General features: G+C 42.8%; 1 protein-coding gene across 1 annotated transcript in view; it reads left to right on the top strand.

The window, feature by feature from the left end:
* Window positions 1-19,624, top strand: part of HNF4A (hepatocyte nuclear factor 4 alpha) — a 41,133-nt gene that overhangs the window by 6,666 nt on the left and 14,843 nt on the right. The window contains 3 exon segments of the mRNA XM_048497313.1: window positions 5,402-5,576; window positions 9,198-9,292; window positions 18,825-18,931. Coding sequence (XP_048353270.1) covers window positions 5,402-5,576; window positions 9,198-9,292; window positions 18,825-18,931 — 377 coding nt within the window.

Raw genomic sequence — 19,624 nt, 5'->3', positions numbered from 1 at the left:
GCTGGGCTAGAATCTTGGAACCTGGGTTCAAATATCTAGAGCTGTGAAGTCCACAAAATAACCTCAGGCCAGCCACTGTCCTTCCATCTGACAGGTGGATTCCGCATGGGCCCAAAACAGCAGTGTGAAAATGGTGTGGAAACAGTGTAAACCCTTTTACACCGTTTTAAACCATTTCACACCGTTTTCACACAGCTGTTTTTGGCCCACGTGGAATTCGCCACAGACTAGTTATGAGGCTAATGCACAGAAGGGAGATACAAGTGTGGGCTAGCATGAACATACCTGAGGTAGGACATCTGCCAGGGGCCAGGGCTTCTAGTAGGGCCCACTGCCATTGGCCCCTGCCCACACACCTCCTCTGCCTCCTGCTTGTATGTCCTTCCTGGAGGGAGACTGTAATCTGGAGAACTGAGTTTGATTCCCATTGCTGCACATGAAACCTGCTGGGTGACCTTGGGCTAGTTACAGTTCTCTCAGAACTGCTATGGCGGGCAGGAGGTGATCATCACCCACTTTAAGACTCCTTATGATAGAGAAAAAGTGGGGTATAAAAACCACATCTTCTGCTTCTTCTTTCCTCATCCACGTGTTTGCAAGTGCCCCATGTAGGATTGCCAGTCTCCAAGTAGGGCTTGATCTCCACACAACAAAATGGCTGCTTTGAAGGATGGGTTCAAAGGCATTATACTCTACTGAGAAGCCTCTTTTCCCTAAACCCAACTCTTTTCAGGCTCCACCCCTTAAATGTCCTAGTATTTCCCAACCCAGAGTTGGCAACCCTAGCTCCACATCTTGTGCTCCCAGCTACCCAGGCTGCCCAGCACTGCCAGGAAAGAGTCTCCCAATGTCACTGATGAGAGGACATGCAGGTGTCTATGGAAGGGGTCATGAGCAGTCAGGGAAAGAATGCACAGGCAGGTGTAGGAAAGGAAGGTGGGAGTCCTGTTGGTGGGCATAAGAAGGGAAAGGGGCCCCACATTCTCTCTGGCCAAGGATCATAAAAAACTAGAGCTCATCCTGGATCCCTGCAGGAAAGGTAGGATAAAAATGTGACAGATATTGAGGGGGGAAAGGAGAGGCGTTGGTTTACCAAGAAATATGGGAATTCTTGATCCCAAGCCAGTCACCCACCAAATTTGACCCAGTTTCTGCCCTGTAGTTTTATTCTCACCACTGTAAATGTGATAAAGAACAATGCTCATAAACGTTCCTATAAAAATGATAGAAAAGGAGGAAAAGAACAACAACCACAGAGTGGAACAGAAGTGGAGGGCCAGAACAGATGTGACACAGGAGACACATGTTTAGAACCTCTCAACGTTTCCTACCTCTTAAAAAACAGCTATGTAGGGCCCCAGCTTTATCAGAGGATGGTGTTGGGAAACGAGTCACATCATTCTCCCTTCCCAACCCCTCTCCAAAATGGTTAACCTTTCAAGGGGCAAATGCATGCATGATACAGAGACATCTATCTATCTATCTATCTATCTATCTATCTATCTATCTATCTATCTATCTATCTATCTATCTATCTATCTATCTATCTATCTATCTATCTATCTATCTATCTATCTATCTATCTATCTATCTATCTATCTATCTACCTATCTACCTACCTACCTACCTACCTACCTACCTACCTACCTACCTACCTACCTACCTACCTACCTACCTACCTATCATCTACCTATCTATCATCTACCTACCTACCTACCTACCTACCTACCATTGCAGAGCAAAGACCAGCTTAAGGGCCTGGGTCTATTTAGATCAGGAACATGCCTTTCAGAGTAAGTGGTTGGCCACTGTGTAAGAGAGGATACTGGAATAGATGAACCACTGGTCTGAGATAGCAAAACTCTTCTTACTTTCTTAAAGTATGCACAAAACTCTCATATTGCTGCTCTGTTGCTCGTGCAAATGTCTCTGAATTTGTGGCAGAGTTCAGAGGGAGATGGAGAATCATTTCTGCCTGGAGGCAACACAAACTGTAGGAAGACTCACAATTCACAACTGATGTTTGCCTCAAACACTGACTCCTCAGCCTTCCTCCAATCTAAGGGTAACAACACCTTATAGCATTTCTCAGAAAATTGTACTTCTCTTACAAAGCAATGTTTGCCAAACGTTTTGTAAATATTTTGAAAAGAATCATTTTCATAGGTTTTGTCCGCATAGCCTGTAAAAATAAAACATTCCAGGTGAAAACAGTTCTTTTTTTGAAAACCTGCATGAGTGGCTTAGATGCTACAAAAACTCAATCTCCAAAGCCTTACTGATTCTGACATTGAATCTACATAGCATTTGTGATGGAATAGTACTGTAAAACTAGCAAAATCACACATGACTGTGAAAAGCATCTTTGCCTTTTGATCTCCTGGAGGGAGGAAAGGGAAACTATGCAGAGGTGCTAGGATGAAACTTCAAAGGCCTAAGTTACCTCATGGCCTGAACAGAGTTTTCCTGAGAAGGGGGAAACAAAGGTTTTAGAATTCCATCTTGAGACGTGGCCAGAGAAACATCCTTGGGCCATGGGTTCCTGGAATGGGGACAAAGAACCAAAAGGGATATAACCACCTAAGCAATCCCTTAACCGCAATCATGTTTTATTTCTTTTATTTCTGTTTTTCAATAAAAATCGTTGAGCCCTCAGCTGGTTGGAGTTATTGGAGAAAAGAACCCAGGTTTTAATGAAACAAGCATTGGCTCTCCCAGGCTTGCTTTCATGATATGGTGGCAGCTTTTGTGGTCTCCGATACTCCAGGACACACACCTTCGTGGATTTGCGGCAGGCTTGCTTTCGTGATTCCAGTGTGAGCATTTTGGGAGAAGAAGGCTGCGTGCAGGTCGAGATGGTAACCAGAGAGTCTGATGCTGATGGCATGAGTGCTTTGGGAGAAGATGTACCAGGATCCGGCAGGGAGAAGTCAAGGGGCCAGGGCTCAGGTCTTGAGCGGGGCGCCCAGAGGGCTTTCTCAAGCGGATGGCAGGAGCTCCTAAGAAGCCTTCATGATAGCATTGAATACACAGCATGCAAAATTTAAATTAAAATGGCATGTTTGCATAATTGGCAGACAATAATGAATTTATTAATGAACAGCATTTATGGAAAGAGTGAGCAGCCAGATGAGAAAACATCTGTAGGAAACGTCAGAAAATGGCAGACAGCCAGAGAAGTGCAGGTAGCAGAGTTGAAGAAGGGCGTGGCACTTCAAATTTGGGCAGGAGAAATAAAATGTTTCCTGTTTCTCCACACAAGCAAGGAAGAAACATTTTGTAAAGGATTCTAGAAAAAAGATATTTTACAGGATCCAAATAAATTGTTTTGAGGATGAAATGAAATACTTTCAAAACATTTTGGGAGAAAAACTGTGCAGAATTCCTTGGAGGAAACGTTTTATTTCATTCCTTATTATTTTGGGCCAATATAGAGAAGCTGCTTTGAACAGTCTATTAAAAATGCTATGGATTGTTTATATCCCCACATTTCAGTTTAGTCTAAAGCCCTCAAGATGGTTTATAGAAGAAACTATAAAAAGCCTCCAATGCATTAAAATGCTAACAAACCAGTATCAACCCCACTCTCAAACCAGCAGCATAGAAAATTTAAAATTCACAAGCACACTTCAAAATAGATGCTTTTTTTTTTACTTTTACTTTTAGACCTTTATTAGGCATTAAAACATAGCAGAGCTAAGTAATCCAAATACAGTTTTACAAGATAGAACAGGTACTCCTGTTTCAAAAATGCATACATCAGAGCGAAAGAGGAGACCAGGAAATTATTTCGTAGTAGTGAGCAAGAATTTGGCCACTATGTCCAATTGCTTGGGATTCTCTGTATTCAGAAGATAGTTCAGTTTAAGATTAAAAAGGCTTGGATGGACCAGTAGGGGATCCCCTAGAAACAGGTTTGGTCTAAAATCGTTAAATTTTGGACAAACTAATAAAATGTGCTCCAATGACTTCTCAGAGGTTTGACAGTATTCACAGGTACACTTTTTTGCTGTAGAAGGTGCCGCGTGGAATCTCTCTTCTGGGGAAAAGGTTAGTGGAAATGTGGTTGGTTCCTCGCTCTAGGGTCAATAGCCCAGCACTTCAGCTTAGGGTCGGACAAGATGTTTAAATATGCAGCTGTCTTGCATTTCCCAGGCATGATGTTAAAATGGAGGGGGGAGAACAAGCTCCTTGCTTTACTAACTAGGATATTGGTGTTCCTGGTCGAATAGCCGCATTCCTTGATACAACGTTGTATCTCGCTGGGAGAAAAGCATGAGGAGCTAAGGTCCCAAGAAAGACTCCAGGGAGTGAAATTCTTTGATTTGATATGAGCCCACCCAGGTAGAAGATTGGAAGTTCGTGGAGGGTGCAATAAATGATGAGACTGTTAGGGGTTGTTAAGGAAACATAACCCATCCAAAGATTTAAAGGTGGCCCACCATGCTTTTTTTGTGGTTTCCAAGAGGTGTAATCCTGCCTCAGAGGCAGAGGGCGGCGTAGGGTAAGTGCGCAATGGGGGACCCCAAAAAGCTTGAGTATAAAATTTAGATTGTAATTCAGCTTCCAAGGATATATGCCGGAGAAGCTTCTCGATCCATAGGGAAACCCCCATAGAGAAGTTGTTGGGACACCTTTGGCATTAAATACCCTTAAGAGCAGCCGGAATAAATTCGCCTTTCTCTTTCTGCCACCCTTTAGTAAAGAAAAACCTTTCAATTGCAGCAAGAGGTGATTTGTGACAGCTCTTGACAACACTTTCCTATGTTTATTGACCCAACTAGATTTTGTGATGGGAAATTGATTCCCCTCAGATATTTGAAGAACTTTAACCTTGTTCAATGAGTGTCATTATCTAGAAGTGCCAGTTAGAAATCACTTGAAGGTACTTTTTGAAAAGACCAGCTGATCTTAGATTTGAGAGGAGTTAAGTGACCGCAGGTCGTTATTGCAATATTCAGTGCATTTATGTAGGAGGCTGCAGATAGAGGCCAACTGCCTTGGAGCCTGCAGATAGGTAAGAGCGCATCACATCAGCATAAAAGCAGAATTGGCAGCGGCTTAATCGTTCCCTCAACAAAGGGACAAAGTGTAGAGTCAATTCTGTTCCTCAAAGTAGGGGCAAGGTCATTTAAAAACAGATTGAACAGGAAGGGGGCCATAACGCAACCTTGTTTGACTCCTTTGGTTACTCTAATTTTAGGGGTCAGTAGGCCAAGAGGCGGGCATTTCACTTGACAAGTGTTGTTGGTATGCAGGGCTTTTATAAGCGCTAAAAGTTTGGGATGCATCAGCTGGTATGCCTGATTATTGTCACTCTCCTGAATTTGTGTGGTGTCTCCTGCTTGAGTTTGTGTCCATCAGTTTCACTGTCACCCTTCATGTCTCCCTTGCTGAACAGATACCTCGCCCTCAGAAGCAACAAACCTCAGTGCCTCCAACAGCATCGGGGTCAGTGCCTTGTGTGCCATCTGTGGGGACCGTGCCACCGGGAAGCACTATGGAGCCTCCAGCTGTGATGGCTGCAAAGGGTTTTTCAGGAGAAGCGTCAGAAAGAACCACATGTACTCTTGCAGGTAAAGCAGGTGCAGGGAAATTGAGTAGATCCTTAAAGCTGAGCAATAATACTTTGTAAGCAAGGGGGGGGGGGGCAAGACTGTTTTTCCTACCAGTATAATACCACAGGGTCTACCTTCAAAGTGGCCATTTCCTCTAGGGAAACTGATCTCTGTGGTCTGGAGATCAACTGTAATACTAATCACGGAAGAACTCTAGCTACCACCTGGAAGTTGGCAACCTAATGACCCTTTCTTCCCTTTCCCCTTCCATTTTGAGCACTTTTTTTCTTCTTCTTGGGAAAGCTTAACATCTCTTCTTCCTCTTCTTCTTCTTCTTCTTCTTCTTCTTCTTCTTCTTCTTCTTCTTCTTCTTCTTCTTCTTCTTCTTCTTCTTCTTCTTCTTCTTCTTCTTCTTCTTCTTCTTCTTCTTCTTCCCCTTCCCCTTCCCCTTCCCCTTCCCCTCCTCCTCCTCCTCCTCCTCCTCCTCATATTTTGGGTTGTAGTTTTTTTCAATGAAAATACAAAAGGAGAGAGAGGGGTTAACATTTTGTACTCTTCTGATTGTTCTCTTTCTCTTGATATAGCAATCAGGCAGCTAAATCTGCCACAGGGGAAAAAAAGTCCTTCTAAATAAACACAGAAGAAGTGATAAGGTTTAGCTGAGCCTATCTATATATCTCCACAGTACAATTACTACATCTGTGTTCACATGGGAACTTTCCCCTGCTTGGAATGCACTAAACCACTAGATTAAAAGTGAACATCCACGTGATATAATAGTGCTCATTCTAAACATGACTTGTGGAGTTCCTGGGGTTTCCCCCTTTAATCTGGAGACAAACCAATGGGATTTGCCTCTTGTTTAAAGAGGAGTCTTTTGAGCAGCTATGGGATCAGCATCTCTGTGGATTTTCCTTACATGGTTATTAAAGGTAGTGGTCAAAGCTAAGCTTCATTTTCTCTGCTGTGTAACATATTCCCCATTTTAACCTTTTAAAGAACCATATTGCCCTTCCCTGCTGAGCTGCACTTTAGTGCTACAGCACAGCTTGACAAATTAATGAAACATTAGGGGAAGGGGGGTTGGGACTCTCTCTCTCTCTCTCTCTCTCTCTCTCTCTCTCTCTCTCTCTGTGTGTGTGTGTGTGTGTTGGAGGGTCCTGGTGATACTGCAGTCATGTCTGCACTTTTGTGCAGTTGTGACAGGGAAGGTGTAGGTGGGAAAGGTAGCAGGAACAAGTGAAGAAGAGAAGAAGAGTTATGGATTTATACCCTCCCCCCTTTCTCTCCTGTAAGGAGGCTCAAATGGGCCTACAATCTCTTTTCCCTCCCCCCCCCACAAACACCTGTGAGGTGGGTGGGGCTGAGAGAGCTCCATAAAGCTGTGACTAGCCCAAGGTCACCCAGCTGGCATGTGTTGGAGTGCACAGGCTAATCTAGTTCCCCAGATAAGCCTCCACAGCTCAAGTGGCAGATCAGGGAATCAAACCCTGTTCTCCAGATTAGAGTGCACCTGTTCTTAACCACTGCATCACTGCTGCTCCCAAAAGAAAGTCTGTCATGAAGGGGCATGAAAATGAGGTGTGTGTGGGCACAGGTGGCACTTTTGCCTGTTCCTAAGCAACTATTTGACTACACTCACTCCCTTGAAACAGTTCATGGCTTCCATGAGGGGGTTTCCTCCCTTTTTGAATTATTTGTTGAATCAGTTCTCCAGAGCTTCTTGCTGTGATTCTCTATAGCTCATATAATTGATGGTTCGAAGATTTTACCCCACCTCCCCCACAAAAAATGAAATACCCACACAGAAATGGTGAAAATAAACAGGCAAGGGGGTAAGCTCAGTGACGTGATAAAATGGTGCGAAGGAGGAAGTTTAGGGACAGCCCGGAGGTGTGGAAAATGTAGTAAACATATTGCACCACAAGTGAAAATGTTTTGCAAAGTTTCAGGCTAAAGAACTGTTTTAAAAGGAGATTCATTTAAAGCCTTTCAAGGCTGGAAATGAAACTTTCAGGAACGTAAGGAGGGACAACACAATATGAAACTCTATGGGGGAAATGTTTAATTTCCTGCCTCAAAACGCTTTAAAAGGTTTGTGTGGAAAGGGCCCGTGTTGCTTATTCGTATACTTTTCCCCCCAAGACACCAAAGTCACTTTTCTCTGTACAGATTCCGTTTGTCTGACTGGATATGGCACCTACGAACACAAATTGCTGCCTCAGGGTGCCAGCATTTTTCCGGCATGGTTTCTATGCTTTGACAGCTGAGCTATGGACACATTCAGGGGCTCACCTATCCCCAATCATAAGAACTTAAGAAGAGCTTGCTGGATCAGGCCAGTGGTCCTAATCCAGCATCCTGTCTCAAAAAGTGGGTCTGTTTTTCGAAACCTGTTTTTGGTCAGTAGATCTTCTCCAGGGCAGCTGATTCTGAATGTTATGTGCATCAGCTTTAGTACTCAGGTTGTGATTGGACAAGGGTTGCCCAGAGAAACACCTTTTCCTTTTAATAGAGGCGTGAATGGGCAGCTGAAGTTTTCATGGCATAGAGGTAAATAGCATCATATGGTAACTATCACATTAAGCGTCTATTAAAGGGACAGAACTTTTTTTTTTCTCCACACCAGTTGGCAGCTGTAGAGTTCTGCTTGGTAGTGTAGTGAGAGGAAAGTGTCACAGATAGGGAAGAAGCAAAAGGCAGAAGAATGCCTTCTCTTTTCAACGCTTTGAAGATAAAGATGCATTTTCTAAGTTATAGCAGGACAAATCTAGTATTGTGCTCCTTTGTTTGCGATTATTTCCTTTCTTGTTCTCCCTTCTTATCCTTCAGAGATCCTATCTCATTCTTGGTTTATCTGAAATCCACACTGCAAAGAGCAATATAGGTATAATAGCTATCTGCTCTCTTCACAATAAGCAGATAATTCCTGGCCTAATCAATTCACTTCCCCCCCACTCCTCCCCCAATCTGCTAGGGATTCTCCTGTTAGAATTAAAATTCACTAGACCACAAGCAGTAGATCCAACCAGCCACTAAAAATGATAGACTGGAAAGGGGACAGGGGTGTTAACTGCCTTTGAAGTTATTATCTGGCTTTTCATTTTAATCAACAGGCTCATTGGGGGGGGGGGGTGATGTTCACAGTGCTACATGATGCCTGACTGCACATATTACACTGTGAGGATGGGGGATGGTACCTTTTTGATGAGGCACTCGCTTTCCTTTTGCAAAACCTGGAATGCGGCCTTGACTATCCCAGGTATTTCAAGTACAATAATATCTCTTGTTCCTAAGGTGCTGTCAAAACAAAGCCTGGAACACAATGAAAGATAGGTCCTGACCACAGACCGAGAAACTAATAGGATATATCATGACAAATATATCTGGAAATACAACAAGAGTAATTTTTTTTATATCATCTAAACAGGCGTCTATTTGAAAGTCTTAAAATTGCCATGAGTGTTTGAAAGGTTTTAATTATTTCTTGCTCAGAATGCTGATAGGAACTACGATTTATTGCTGAAACAGCCTCTAGTCTAGGCTACTAGGGTATCAAACTTAATAAATCCTCTGGTGAGGCTCTGAATTAATTCATTTTTTAAAAAAACTCATGAGTCTCTCTCACTTCACCCCCAGGTTTAACAGGCAGTGTGTTGTGGACAAGGACAAAAGAAACCAGTGTCGATACTGCAGGCTAAAGAAATGTTTTCGAGCAGGAATGAAGAAAGAAGGTGAGGTCACTCATTTTCTTGTATCATTGACCAGAGAATCTCCTTCTTTGTACACCTTTCATTCACTAGTCATGCTGTCAAGCAGTGCTTATGCCAAGCACGTCCATGAGATTGTATATTGCGTGTCTCTTCCACTCATGAGAACATGCACCCAGGATTATATGGCAAATTCACATGTTGCAAAATGTTCAGTCTCCCACGTGTTTGATCAAAAGAGATGGTCTGGCTGTTCTGAGTTTGGAACTGAGGGACACGTAGGGCCAATTTGGATCAGGATCCCAGTGCATCGAGTGTGGGGGCTCAAACTCTGTTTCTCATACTATTTTGTTTGTTTGTTTGTTTATATCTTCAACTTCTATACCGCCCACCCCCGAAGGGCTCTGGGCGGTGTAATTTTCAATATAATCTTAACAGGCGTCTATTTGAAACAGGTGTCTATTTCCCAACTGGACACAGCTCAAGGAGGTATTTTCCTCCACTGGAAAACTTACATGTAGTTACCAGCAAATGCACATCTTCGTAGATCCCTGGGGCTCTTCCAGATCAGAGAAACAGTGCAGTGGGGAGGTTATATGGGGCCAGAGAATGACTGGGTATTAAATTCTAAGCATATAACTCCTAGTGCTGATCAACAAGACTTTGGTCCATTCTTCACAATGCAAATAAAATATTTTGAGGCAGGAAATAAAATGTTTTCTCCATGAAGTTCCACAATGTTTTTAGCTCAAAACATTTTATTTCCAACCTGAAGATGTTTAATTTGCATGCTGTTCCCGAGCAATTCTTTGGTGGAAGTGTTTTGACAATATTTTCACTTGCTGTACGATCTGCTTAAGATGTTTCCCACACCTCCCAGACTTTCTCATTGGCGCTGTTTTCTGAGCTTGTGCAAGCTGTCTGCCGCTGTATTTTCATTAGGGTACTTTTAAATTTCAGGGTTGTGTCTTCAAGGCTACAAAGACATGATCCCTAAAGAATAGCAGTATGAGGTTTTGAAGCCTCATAGCATTGGATCCATGAGGTTTTTAGAAAAGAAACAGATCGACCATAAAATGGTGGCCAGGAATTGTTTTGAGGGAGTGAGTGCAGACGAACAGGGGATTTTGAATATGTTTTGCAAACAGTTGCAAAACGTTTTCAGGGGCTTGTGTGGAATGGAACATAAATAACATAAATAAGGTGGACTGGCCCTTACTGAAGTGTCTATGTAGACAGAAGATACTTTTGTAGTCTGTGTGAGGGAAATGTTGATCAAATACGTGTATGCATAAAAACTCTGGCATGTATCCAAACATTCAGCTCCTGTAATGAAATGGCACTTCCATTTGTGGAAGGGGTGACAGAAATCTTCCCACTGTAGACCCTGCTTCGACCGTATGTTTACTCTTTCGCTGACACCCAGGAACAAATAATCAGGTGACCCAGTAAATTACAGAGGAGGAAAGAAGTGGAAAAATCTTGCTCCAAAATGGTTGGATACACACCCTCTGCATATATTTGCCTGTTTGTAGTCATGAAAAATATATGCATACACATAGAGTTTATGTAACTCCGTCTCTTGAAGCTCAAATATATATTCATTGGTGGGGCTTTTTTCATATTTGATGCTGTCTATCTGATTTTTTTATATAACTACTGCCTAACCTAGGGTTGTTGTTTTTAATTACTGGGCTTATCTTGATTGGGATGAGGATTCGTGTGGTCTCTTCTCCCTAACCAGGTTTCTGATTAAGTCCATACATGTTAAGGTATATCACTGAGTTCCTTTCTGGGCTCATCTGTTGCTACATAGTAAGAAACTCCTGGGCTGTTCTGGACTATCACTTTTTGGAGTTAAACTTGCATTATCTCTATTTAGTGTTAATTATCTAGTTCCTACCCCATGGCTAGTCTCACCTGCCCACTAGAACACCTGCTACTGCAACTGCTAGAATATAAGCACCACTTGTCTCCCTTTAACTATGCTTTGTTCCAAAGAAATATGATAGTTCAATCAGTTGAGGTACAGCTGTTGAGAAAGTTGTACGCTGCCACATTAGAATATAGTCCTGAATGAATATGAGAATTATCATTCATTTTTACATGCTGCCTTTATCAAAACCATTGTTTTGTGCATTATTGAATGTAGTACTTTGATACAAGAGCATTTAAGTCAAAATGTATTTTTACTTTCAAACAGATTAGGGGAGCAGGGCTAGGTAGGCACAGGCAGAGCATTCTACAACAAAGAATGCCCAGCATGCTTTGTTCTGTGGTGGAGGGATATATATAATCTATTGTCATCTTTATGTGAAACAGAATATAAAAGTTGCATGTTATGATTTCTAAGGAGCTGAGTCCAGGTTCAAGCTGAAATGGCCATGGGAGCTGGGGCTATTAACTTCCCCTCTCCCAGACCATTTCAGCTAGGGAAAACACTTTGGGGAGAAGTCATCCTCCTCTCCACATGCTTTGACCCTGAACCAAATTGGGTCCCTACGGACTTTTAAAGTACCATTCCCTGAAGCTCCTGTGAGGCTGTGGAGAAAATTAATAAGTCCTTGGAACCCAGATCTGACTAGTTCATTATCATAAATTCTTTATGATCCCAATTGCCCTAAGAGCCAAACAAAACATTACCGTGGCCAAGGGTCCAATGTATTGGCCCATAACCCTTTCAGGGAAGAATTTGACCATTTCAAAATTCCACCATGGCACAACGGGACAAAGTGATCTTGTCCTACAAAGTGATTTTGTCCTACCTACACCCCTACATGTACTTTTTCAGTAAACTGGCTTAAAACGATTTATGGCACGCAGCATTTGGAGTTCTAATGTGAAGTTCTAATGTTTCAGTTAGCACAGTAGGACTGTAGACAGCAGTTACAAGCGAATCTTCAGCCTTTCCCCAACCTTAAGAATCTTGCAGCAGAAGTGTAATTCTGGAAATTCTAATAACTTAGCCTGGAACCTCTGAACACTAGATCCTGAGTCTCCTCTTTTAAATCTTCACTGAAATTAGCCTGCTTTATATCCCAAAAGCCTGAGGCATACAAAGTCTCCTGAGAAAGGATTTCTTCCCACCTACTGTTCTGGAGGCTTCCCTATTTGAAAACATTCACTATTTTAGCTGATTCCTTTCAATGTCTGAGACAGAATCCCTCAGTCTCCCTTTCTGAGGGCTCCAACTGTATTCAGTGGTAGAGTGAACAGTGAACAGATGTTCTCTTCCCCCCTTCTGTTTGGCTTTCAGCCATTCCTAGGTCTTGATTGGCTGTTATCCTCTACACACACATCAAACAGGAATAGGGGGATTGGAGACTGACAGAAAAAGGCAAGTCCTCTGCCCATCTGTCATTGTGACCTTGGGGCAGTCATTCACTGTCTGCCTTATCTATCTTCAAGGGTTATTGTGAGGATAAATGGGGAAAGGAGGACCATATGAGCTGCTCTGACCTTCTTGGAGGAGGGGTGGGAGAAAAATGCACTTTTCTTCTGACTTGTGCTAATAACAGCAGAAGATAGAGTGATGTAATAGTTAAGGTTTCAGACTAGGACCTGAGAAACCCAGGTTCACACCCCTCTTTGCACCCTGCAAGTCTGCTGAGTAATCTTCTTAGCCCTGACCCTGTCTAGTATTTGGATGGGAGGCCTCCACAGAATACCAGGGTCATAACACAAAGGAAGGCAATGGCAAACCATCTCTCTTACAGTATGGGGTTATCTTAACTCAGCTGTGGCATGACAGCAAAAGTTAAAACATGAAAACATGAAAAAGACAGATAATACAGTGAATGTGAAGCTTAAAACTCAAAACTTTCTATATAAATACAAATCCAACCTGATCCACATCTGAGATGCATCTTTTTGAGATTCTTTTCTGTTTTGGTTGCACTAGACAAACACAACCACTCCTGTGGAATTAGCCTATATTCTGCAGATTCATGCCTTGCGATTCGTGTTGTTAGCTTACATGGTTATGGAATGGATTATACATATTAATGTGAATAAATATATCAGTGGCTGTTGGACATGATAGCTGAAAGGAACAATCATGCTGAGAGGCAGTATACCTCTGAATTTGATCACTGAGGGGAAGAGCTGATCCCCTCATCCTGCTTTTCGCTTTCTGGGGACTTGTGATTGACTGCTGAGGGAAATATGATTCAAAACTTCATATGTAGCTAAATGTAAAGTGATGCACATAGGGGCAAAAAATCCAAACTTCACATACACGCTACAGGGGTCAGTGCTATCAGTCACAGACCAGGAAAGGGATTTGGGCGTCTTAGTTGATAGTTCCATGGGAATGTCAACTCAATGCATGGCAGCTGTGAAAAAGGCAAACTCTATGCTGGGGATCATTCGGAAAGGAGTTGATAATAAAACTGCAAGGATTGTCATGCCCTTATATAAAGCAGTGGTGCGACCGCACTTGGAGTACTGTGTTCAGTTCTGGTTGCCACATCTCAAAAAGGATATCGAAGAGATAGAAAAAGTGCAGAGAAGGGCAACGAGGATGATTGAAGGATTGGAGCACCTTCCTTATGAGGAGAGGCTGCAGCGTTTGGGACTCTTTAGTTTGGAGAGGAGACGTCTGAGGGGGGATATGATTGAAGTCTATAAAATTATGCATGGGGTAGAAAATGTTGACAGAGAGAAATTTTTCTCTCTTTCTCACAATACTAGAACCAGGGGGCATTCATTGAGAAATGCAGGGAAGAATTAGGACTAATAAAAGGAAACACTTCTTCACGCTAACGTGCTTGATTGGTGTTTGGAATATATGCTGCCACAGGAGGTGGTGATGGCCACTAACCTGGATAGCTTTAAAAAGGGCTTGGACAGATTTATGGAGGAGAAGTCGATCTATGGCTACCAATCTTGATCCTCCTTGAGCTCAGATTGCATATGCCTTAGCAGACCAGGTGCTCAGGAGCAGCAGCAGCAGAAGGCCATTGCTTTCACATCCTGCATGTGAGCTCCCAAAGGCACCTGGTGGGCCCCTGCGAGTAGCAGAGTGCTGGACTAGATGGACTCTGGTCTGATCCAGCAGGCTAGTTCTTATGTTCTTATGTTCTTATGTCAGTGTCACCAACCTTATTGAGCCTTTTTGGAATGTAAGAAAGAGTTGGCTGAAGGAAAAAACCGTGTCTCTTTAATAAAGGCCTAATGTATGAAAATCGGCAAGGAAAACTTCACGTGGCAGTGAGATAAATAATATCACCTAGAAATAACATCTCATGAACCTCAATTAATGGGACTGGAGATATTTCTCCAGGCCATTTGGCAACTCTGATTTGGCACCACCCCAAAATGGCTGCTATGGAGGTTGGGGCTAATCACAAAGTATTGCTGGTTCTAAGCAAAGGATTCTCTTATGATCGAATGTTTCCAAATGGTTGTTTCTTGTAAACGTAAGAACTATGTCTCCTTTGCTCTTATGAAGGACTTCCTGTTTTAGTGACGTAAAGGAAGGTCAGGATTGGATTGCTGCTTTGGGAAAGAAAGAAGTGGACACCAGTAAATACAGTAGTGGGTGCCATGGCTCTTGCAGGGTCCATGTTGGGAATCACTGTCATAGGCCATCGGTTAGTTTCAAGAGAGCTTTTCCTACATCCTGTCCTGAATACTGATAATTCCCATAAGCACCGGTATTTCCAAACTTCGCTTAAGTTTGCCTGAAGAAAACAGCAATCCTCTCCTCTCCCTGAGCCCATTTTGTATTTGTCTGTTAATATTCAATAGAAGTTACATTAGGTCCATGACCAGCTAAATACTGAGTAAACATTTAGAAAACATCATGCCGTGACTGAGCCGAGGGAAGGGGAGGGATCCTGATAACAAATTGTGTAACCTTGAGCACTCCTATTAACAGCTGCTGACTACATGGTTTTAATTTCTGTACAGCCTCATTATAGCCCTTTTATCAAGCTGAATGATACGGCCGGAAAATAAATCTGGAGAGCTACAAGTATAATATCAACAATCAGATATTGTTTCACACAGATATTCTTGTGATTAGCCAAAGAGCAGATTGGTTGTCCTCAAATGATAGGTGAATGCATGATTTGGCAATCTCGAGACTTCAGTAGTTGCCACAAATGGACCACACATCCTGTCAGGAGATACCAGAGTAGAACTCCTAAATCTTCCAATTGCAGCCAGTACCATAGTTTATAACCACCTCTTCACAGGGATAAGGCAATAAAGAAAAACATCTTAGGCCCCTTCCGCACACGCAAAATAATGCGTTTTCAAACCACTTTCACAACTGTTTGCAAGTGGATTGTGCTATTCCGCACAGCTTCAAAGAGCACTGAAAGCAGTTTGAAAGTGCATTATTCTGCATGTGCGGAATGAGCCTTAGCTAGGCCTACTGAACACAGACTGATAACATTTATTTATTCAATTTGTTAGACCCCATTTGCACAGGCTCGGAATGATTTACATCATTATTCCTTCATACAATGAATTTGTTAAAATATTACACAACACAAGTCGATCATATAATGTAAAATATAAAAGTCAATGAGGATGGGAGGAAAGAGGGAAGCAAAAAGGGGATGGGAGGCCAGCCAACGATGGATATATGCCATCACTGTCCTCAACTGTAGGCCTGGCAGAACAGCTCTGACTTACAGACCCTGCAGATGGGGCAAGATCCCACAGGGCCCTGGTCTCATTTGGCAAAGCTGGGACCAGAGCTGAGAAGGCTCTGGCTCTAGACGAGGACAGCTGCACCCTTTTTGGGCCAGTCAATTTCCAGTCAATTGTTGGGCCAGTCAATTACCAGTCAGTTGTTATTTGCAGAGCGTCATGCCCTTTGGGGGTATATTGGAGAAGGCAGTCTCGCAGGTCAAACCAAATGCTTACTTCCACCTCTCGGTCAACAGTTCTGCCTGTTTCTGATTTCATCTTGACATTTCAATCTTGACATATCCCTAGTTAGCCCACTGATACTCAGAACACCTTTGCCTTTAAAAAGTCAGCAATCTCGCCTTTGTGGCTTCAAAAAACAGCATGAAAAGTTGTGGGTAGTTTCTGTCCAGAAAGTTGTGTGATACTTTTAAGAGAACAGAACTAAAACAGCTGATACATTTTGTATAGTCATTGTATTGTATAGTCATTGTATAGTATTGACAAATAGTCAAAAGCTTCACTGAGCAAGAAATAATTATTATCTAAAGAAAAACATTAGAGTGGGATTATTGGGAAGCCGTTTCTTTGTATAATGTGGCCATTATTTCTAATTGTTGCTGTCTTTCTATTGTTTATCTTCTTATCATGAATCTACATGTATATTGCAAGGCATATGTGTACATTTCTGTGTCTTATGACTGATTATAATTGCCTTGCCTACAATGCTTATGATTCTTGCATCGTTAATTTAATAATTTTCTTGTTTAGCAAAGTTTTTGGTTATTTTGTTCCTTTCCCCTTGGTTATAAATCCAAGCCCAGTCCCTGGTTATTTTGTTCCTTTCCCCTTGGTTATAAATTCAAGCCCAGATCAAATTCTTTCATTTTAAACTCAGAATAAAGTAGGTGAAATAGATCCAAGCAAATTTGCTTAATTTCCCTAATTTGGATGGAATCTGATTTGATTTTTAAAAAATCCTTACTAATATATTACAGTTACACAATACAATGCTAAAAACACTTTTGTAGGAGTAAGACCCCTTCAACTGAGTGGAGACAAATTCTGAACTGCCCTGTTTAGGATTTTTTTCACAGATATTATTGCCGTTTGATCGTTACAAATTTGTCTGAGATGAAGCTCTTACAAAGCTTCCTGGGTTTAAATCTCACATGCATTTTAACAAGTCTCATTTATCACTCAGGAATCCTTACAGCCCCATCCGAGGGCAGGGGGAATGTGGTGCCATTGGGAATGGTGTGGAGCTGCACCGGCGGATTTGACCTCCTTAGGCTGAATCCACCTCCATGTACCTGTTATGGTAGGCTGACCAGACGTCCCGCTTTTGGTGGGACAGTCCCGCCTTTAAACAATTTGTCCCGCGTCCCGCGGGTTCTTCAAATTCTCCCGATTTTTAGGAGGCTGCCGCACTGCCTTCTGGGGCGCGAGGCAGTGCGGCAGCCTTCTGCGCGCGCAGCCGCAGGAGCACACGGCCTTCTGGGGTTTGCCGTTTGCCACCCTGTGACAGGGCGGGAAACGGCAAGCCCCAGAAGGCCGTGCGCTCATGTGGCTGCACGTGCAGCCACCTACCCCCGTCCCGTCCCGGTTCACAAAGGTGACCATCTGGTCACCTTATGTTATGGCCCTCCTTGGTGGTGGGACACGGTGCTGTATGCCATGCCAGCATCCCTACATCCCACCACCGGTGGTCCAGAGGCTTGGCCAGTGGGGCGGGGAGCCAACAGTAGTCTGCTCTCACCTGGCCATTGCCCCAGTAGCCAGGCCTTAGGACTTATGCCACCTTTTCAGTGGAATAAGTCAATTAAACCCAATAGGGGCTTCCCAGTGGCAGGGAAGCTTTTTTGCTTCCCCACGCCACCGTAAAACTTCCTTGGGGCCACAGGACACTACAGCTGCGGCATCTCTTTTGGTTACTATTTAAAACCACCATTCCAGAGGTTACGCCTTTTGTGCTTTAAATGTCACCAACTAGCCCTGATCTCATCAGATTTTGGAAGCTAAGCAGGGTCAGCTCTGGTTAGCATTTGGATGGGAGATCACCAAAGTCCAGGGCTGCTATGCAGATGCAGGCCATGGCAAATTAAACATTTCTTGCCTTGAAAACTCTATGAGGTCGCCACAAGTCGGATGCAACTTGACTGCACTTTCTACCACCACCAGAGCAGAAGAAAACACCTTACCACCTGCTTATTCTGGATGGTGGCCTTACTTCTTTCTGGCTAATACAGTTCCACAGGTGCCCCATCCTGATCCACAGCTAGCTTCCATCTCACCCTCTGCTCACCTGTGAAATAGACAAATGCTAGGTACAACCTTTGCAGTTTCACCGGTTTCTTATTTTTGATTAGACCATTACTGCCTGTACTAACAGTACACCTACATGACTGTCCCCAGTTTCTCCTCTTTCTCCTCGGAACAGCAGAAAAAGAGCTTAATGTTAAACGAATAACATTTTCCCTAAGTAAATTCAGAAGCGTCAAGACTTTTTTTCAAACCACGGAGGAAGGAACTTGACATGCATGAAACAGGCTTTCTCCTGGCAAACAGAGGATGGGGACAATGAAGTAAATCTGCATTGTTAAAACAAAAGCTTTTTTTCTCCTCTCATCCATACCAGGAAGAGAGATTAAGATATTTGCCAAGGATGGGGAGTGGAAGACAAAAAAATATGCCTTGGACAGAACACGATTACAGCTGACAGATAAAATTCAGTGAAGATGAAATGTAATTTTAGACATCTATTTCATGCATGGCTGTTGATGAATTTTAAAAGTGATGTAAATTTTAAAACGGTATTTTTCCAAATGCTGAAGAATTTGAAGCCTTTTTTTGTTGTTGTGATGAGCTTTTTAGAGCAATTTAGAAGGATTTTTTTTCATTTTGTTTTTTGTAGCTGTACAGAACGAACGTGATCGAATCAGCACCCGTCGCTCCAGCTACGAAGACAGCAGCTCACCTTCCATTAACGTTTTACTGCAAGCAGAAGTCCTTTCACAACAGGTACTTCTCTCAATCTGTGAAAAAGTGAGCAATACTGCATCTTAATGTTTTCTTTCCCTGTCACCTTCCTTTCAGTTGACATCTGTAAACTGAAAGCTAATTTTGTAAGTCCTTCTCTTTCTATTTCTTAGTGTCTAGAAAAAAAGAGTTTTTAGTTTGGCAATCTATTTTGTATCACTCAGCACAGGGAATATCCAACTGGGTGCTGTGTGGTTTCCGGTCTGTACGGCCGTGTTCTAGCAGCATTCTCTCCTGACGTTTCGCCTGCATCTGTGGCTGGCATCTTCAGAGGATCTGAAGAAGATGCCAGCCACAGATGCAGGCGAGATCTCTGCCGGAAGCCTAAGCTGCCTATAAGTATTCGACAAAAGCGAAAGCCGACAATACACAATATGACTGAATTAAGCTAAAATACCTGGGCTATCATATTCGATCCCACAGTTGAAATAGTGGATGTGCTGTGATTGTCAGCTTTTCGCCAGGTTAAACTACTCTGCTCAGAATTCCAAAAATGGTACCTGGGTCCTGTCTGTACGAAAATCTAGAAGTGCTGCTGAAGTGTTACTACTCAGGAAAAGGCAGAATTGTGACTGAGTCTGTGCAGCATTTTATCAAATGATGCGGTTTTACAAAGGAATAGGATTGTAATCTATCACAATGTTTATTGCATGAATCTTACTTTTACTGCCCTGT

Source organism: Sphaerodactylus townsendi, linkage group LG05 (assembly GCF_021028975.2).
Source record: "Sphaerodactylus townsendi isolate TG3544 linkage group LG05, MPM_Stown_v2.3, whole genome shotgun sequence".
Classification (NCBI taxonomy): Eukaryota; Metazoa; Chordata; class Lepidosauria; order Squamata; family Sphaerodactylidae; genus Sphaerodactylus; species Sphaerodactylus townsendi.
This window is presented reverse-complemented; position numbering and strand designations above follow the sequence as displayed.